This window comes from Panicum virgatum, chromosome 3K, assembly GCF_016808335.1.
Source record: "Panicum virgatum strain AP13 chromosome 3K, P.virgatum_v5, whole genome shotgun sequence".
NCBI lineage: Eukaryota > Viridiplantae > Streptophyta > Magnoliopsida > Poales > Poaceae > Panicum > Panicum virgatum.
This window is the reverse complement of record NC_053138.1, coordinates 22,531,237-22,536,151: the sequence shown is the minus strand read 5'-3', so window position 1 is coordinate 22,536,151 and position 4,915 is coordinate 22,531,237. Positions and strand designations below refer to the sequence as shown.

General features: G+C 45.9%; 1 protein-coding gene across 1 annotated transcript; it reads right to left on the bottom strand.

Moving 5' to 3' along the window:
- Nucleotides 1-475: 475 nt before the first annotated feature.
- Nucleotides 476-1,663, bottom strand: LOC120701331. Its single transcript, XM_039985432.1, has 3 exons — nucleotides 1,230-1,663; nucleotides 969-1,145; nucleotides 476-887 (listed from the first exon to the last, which is right to left on the bottom strand). Exons 1-3 carry the CDS (start codon nucleotides 1,638-1,640, stop codon nucleotides 498-500), a joined length of 978 nt encoding a protein of 325 aa, XP_039841366.1. The 5' UTR covers nucleotides 1,641-1,663; the 3' UTR covers nucleotides 476-497.
- Nucleotides 1,664-4,915: the final 3,252 nt, after the last annotated feature.

The window sequence follows — 4,915 nt, the reverse complement described above, 5'->3', positions numbered from 1 at the left end:
ACATCTAACCGGCCGGTTAGACCGGTTTACCGGTCCGGTTTGACCGGTAACCGGTCGGTTTAGGTTAAATTCAAATTTTTTTTCTTTTTTAGTTTAAATTCAAATGCCCGCAAAGTATACTAAATGAATGTTTGTATAATATGTTTTAGCCTAAATGAACCCTCCAACTCTCTTTTGTACTACTTTTACATTGTATTTGTATATTTTTGTATGCATGTTTTTTTGTTTAACTTCAAATGCTCGCAAAGTATACTAAATGAACGAATATTTGAAAAAATTTGACACCATTAGATTCGTCGCAACTTGAAGTATTTTTAAGAATTTTTTGGGATTTTTCCATATTTTGAAATTCAAATTTAAAATTTGAATTTGGGCCGGTTTGAAACCGGCCGGAACCGGAACCGGTCCGGGCCGGTTAGACCGGTAACCGCGGTTACCGGACCGGTTCCGGCCGGTTTTTTTAACCCTGATCAGGACACCCGCTGTATGGCCCCAGGTCAGGTCCCGGAGTACATGTCAGCTAGGCTGGCCCACAGATCCTCTTCGTCGACATCGACATCGAAATCGAGAAGCTGCTGCTGCTGGTGGTAGTGATGGTGCCCATGATGCCCATTGGCTGCTGCTGTTGCTGCTGCAGAGGCTACCGGCGTTTCCCAGCACCACTTGCCGTCGTCAAATGCTGTGGTCTTGCCACTTTCCCTGCGCATGCTGTCGAAGCAGCTGCTGCCGTTGGTGGCGAGGTCGCTGTAATGGCAGTGCTCGTAGCTGTTGTCGGAGGCCTCCCTCTCGTGGCCTGCTGCGACAGCCTCAGCCTCCGTCTCGGCGTTCCTCGCGAAGCGGCCCTGCACCCTAGGCCTGCTATCCGCCAGCGTCTTCCTGCAGGCATACTGGAGAGGCCCGGAGATGGTGAGCAACAGATGCATCAGAGGACAAGGACATGGAATGTGGTGTGGAAAATCATGCATTACAGTGATCTTTTTGTGGAAGTTCCTCTGGTTACGCTTGGTACGGTAGCGCTCAATCTTCTCCTTGCGTTCTTCAGCACTGTACCTCCCGACCTTCTGAGTGAAAGGCCCCCCTGCATCCTGGCCGTGTGTGTCACGCGAAAGTGGCGGTGGCGGTGGAGATGGCGAGACATTCATCACCTGTTTTGCATCAACACGGGTGAGAAGTAATTAAAACTTGCTGATGATCAGCAACAAGTTCAGGCTTGAGGCATGCTGCGTTACCTGGAGGTCACCGGTACTGAAGACGCGCCGCAGGGCTCCGGTGCTGAATTCCAAGAATTCGCCAGAGGATGAGGAAGGGGAAGAAGGAACGTGTGGAAGAGGCAACTGGCTTGCCGAAGGAGACGAGCAAGACAAGGTGACATTACTGCTAAGTTGTTCAGACAACTGGAGGTGAAGAGGGGGGAAATATGAGCTAGTGTTTTTGTGGAAGTAGTAGGAAGGCAGGGAAGAGGGGTAGGGAGGTGGCGCCGATGCAGCAACATTGGGAAGTGCTAACAGGCCACCGTTGTCGTGGAAGAAACCCCCACGAGGAATTTCGGTTGGAGCTGTGGGCACAGCAGAAGAGAAGCTCACTGCATGGTGCATGGAGAGGTCACTGTAGGGTGCCGACGAAGACGAAGGGTGGAACATGGCTTTTGGGTGTAGGCCTTCGATGTGTTGGCAAGTCAGTGCGAGTGAAGGAGGGTTGGTATAAAAAGAGAAGATTTGATCCATAGTTGCACATAAACCAATTAACCAAAGGTCTGTAGGCCCACTCCATTAACAAAGGTAGAAAATTAATAATATGACAGCTCAGCATGCTAACCACAGCTGACAACCAAGTCAAAGATATCATCTGATGCATACTGAACAATTTAAATGTCTCGATTAATCAATGCAAAACTCTTTCATGCCTATTTGACAACTGAGATTGTCTTATGAAAATATTCATATTCACGTATACTCCCTCCGTCCCAAATTATTAGTCGCTTTGGCTTTTTCTAAATTTGTAGTCTTTGCTATGCACCTAGACATAAACATATATGTAGATGTATAGCAAAAACTATGCAACTAGAAAAGCCAAAACGACTAATAATTTGGAATGAAGAGAGTAGAAATTTCTAGCATGGCAAATAGCTGATAAAAAAGTTGTCCCTCTTTCTATCTAGCAAGGCATAGGAATGAGATTCCTTTCCAGGAAGCAAAACAAGTTCAAAATATAGTTTATGCCGAATCCAACATCTTTGAAATGAACAGGTGTCACTTGCAGCTAGGAATATGCTCCAGCCATATATGAATTAACAAACACAAGAAACTGATTCCAGTGACATTTCTGCATAAGAAATGAAAGAAAGTGTAAAAAATACATCTTACTGACATGTTTATACATGTATGAACCTTTTGCGAGTGTGGATATTGGAGACATCTGAAAGGATCTTAAGATGCCTAGAGGGGGGTGAATAGGCAATCTGCAATTTAAAAACACTTAACAAAAGGGTCAGACACAGACTAGCCCGGATACTCCGGGTATATGCCCGGATACTCCGGGTTTAGTGGTCCGGAGTATCCGGAGCTATATCCGGAGTCTCCGGGTTTGAACAACCTGAAACGAAACTGCAGGTATCTCTGTAAGAAAAGTAGATCGAGCTAGATAAAGAGTACCAGGGGTTCCTTAAGGTTGATATCCAACAAACGAAATTCACTAGAAACTCGTGAGTGAGTAGATCGAGCTCAAACCCTAGAAAAGAAGTCTCACAAGCAAATGACAACGAAATCAAGTAAACTAAGACAAAGGAGACAATGATTTGTTTCCCGAAGTTCACACCCGAAGGTGCTACGTCTCCGTTGAGGAAGGATTCGAGAGACGGTGCTCAAGAACCCCTATGCTCCTCTCCCAAGGGCGAGATCACCTCTCAAGCCCAAGGTTACTTACTATGGATTCCTCGGCGAGGAATGAAGATTACAAACTTCTTGTGCAGCTCACAATCTCGGTTGAGCAATCACAAGCACGCCTAGCCGTCTAGGAGCACAAAGCTCCAAGAGTAACAAACTTGAATCCGCGAGCTTGACCAAAACCAAGTGCTCAAGAGATGGAAATGGGGCTCACTAGCACTAATCCTTGCTCTTGCTTGCTTCTCACTCAAATCCCTCAAGGGAATCACTCAAGAATGAAGAAGGGAGAGTGAAAGAGCTCTTTTTGGCTTAGGTTTGAGTTCTGTTCGTCCAAAGTGGCAAGAGAGGGGGCTGAAGGGGTATGGAGGGGGTATTTATAGTCTTCAGCCCAAAAATAGCCGTTGGGCAAAAGGGTACCCGGAGACTCCGGGTATATGCCCGGAGACTCCGGGCAACCCTAGTTTTTTTCAGACTTTGAACAGAGCCCGGACACTCCGGGTAACGGGGTCCGAAGAATCCGGCCCTATACCCGGAGTATCCGGGTATGGCAGGGAAAAACACTGGTTTTTGCTCCTTTGAATTGTTTTGTGGCTCACAAAAGTTTGTATAAGTTCTCTTGAGCACAAGATCAAAATCAAAACCCTTGAACCAAGTCCCTCTTGATAGTACGGCGTCCTATACTCAAATTTCAAATTCAAAATCTAATTTCTTGAGTAAACTTGAACTCCGCTTTTTCATTTCCTTTTTGAGGGTCGTATATCGTTACTTGATTCACCTATACATGTTCACCACCTGCACACATGCTCAATTACACGATTAAATGCACATGTGTTTTGTCATTAACCACCAAAACCCACTTAGGGGCCTAGATCACTTTCAATCTCCCCCTTTTTGGTGATTGATGACAACCCACATGTAACTCATTTGATAATCATAAAGCAATAAACATCTAGCATATAAGAGCCCCCCCTAAATGTATGCCATGAACTTTGAATTTCAATTTTGACTTGACATGTCAACAATTGGCATATATATTGAGAGAAACACAAAAGCTCTTATAAGTTTTACAGTGGGGTGAAAAGGTGAGTGCCAAGAATATGTGAGATGCATATGACAAGTTATCCACTCAATAAATGTGTATCTGTCAGCTTGGACCCGGAGACTCCGGGTTTAGGTCCGGAGACTCCGGATAAGTAACCCGGAGAATCCAGCTTGTAGCCTGGAGTATCCGGCCCTTCTGAGCCAGAACACAGACAAGCAGAAAACAGATAAACCACAGCTCAAATATGTCACACACTAGCAGAAATTTCTTAGAAATAACCCAAGTTCGACAGCTAAGCACAGAATAGCACACATTACAAAGGTTCTCACACCACATAGTCCTTACAAACGATCAAGAGAGTTTAAAATGGAATGGAAACGACATAAGTTCGATACAAAGGCGACACACATCCCCAAATGAGTACATAAATGGCATTTTCACTCCCCCTTTGTCATCAAGTGCCAAAAAGGGAATGAAAAGAAACATGAAGTCCATCTACTCATCATCTTCATCCTGGGCGGCATCCTCGGAGGTATCCTCATCTTCATCGGAGTCGGGGTGCTCACGATAGCCTATGGGCTCATCTTCTTCGGTCTCCTCATCCTCATCAAAGATCTCTTGGCCACTTGGAGGAGCCTGGCAGGAGGAAGAAGTACGGCGACGAGGAGAACGGGGCTGACGACAAGCACGTGGGAGTGGAGCATGAGTAGCGGCAATAGAAGCCTCATCGGCGGCATCCCACTCAGCAAATGGATCATCAAAGTCCGGGAGCTCGCGGTGAGGATCCAAAGGAAGTCCCAAATTACCCCGAATCTCATTGATGGACCTTGTGTTCTCATGCACATCATTTACAATATTCCTACACATCCCAAATAAGCTACGGAGGGCCCTCTTCACAAAGGAGTCATGATGACGGTGATGAGACGATGAAGAGGCACCCATAGAAGATGGAGCAGGATCATGTCTTGGATTCCTTGTTGCACCGGCATGA

Coding starts and splice junctions, on each gene's coding strand:
- LOC120701331 (XM_039985432.1), bottom strand. CDS start 1,640: ATGTTCCACCCTTCGTCTTCGTCGGCACCCTACAGTGACCTCTCCATG. Junction 1,146..1,229: donor TCAGTACCGGTGACCTCCAG/GTAACGCAGCAT, acceptor GATGCAAAACAG/GTGATGAATGTCTCGCCATC. Junction 888..968: donor ACTTCCACAAAAAGATCACT/GTAATGCATGAT, acceptor GGGCCTCTCCAG/TATGCCTGCAGGAAGACGCT.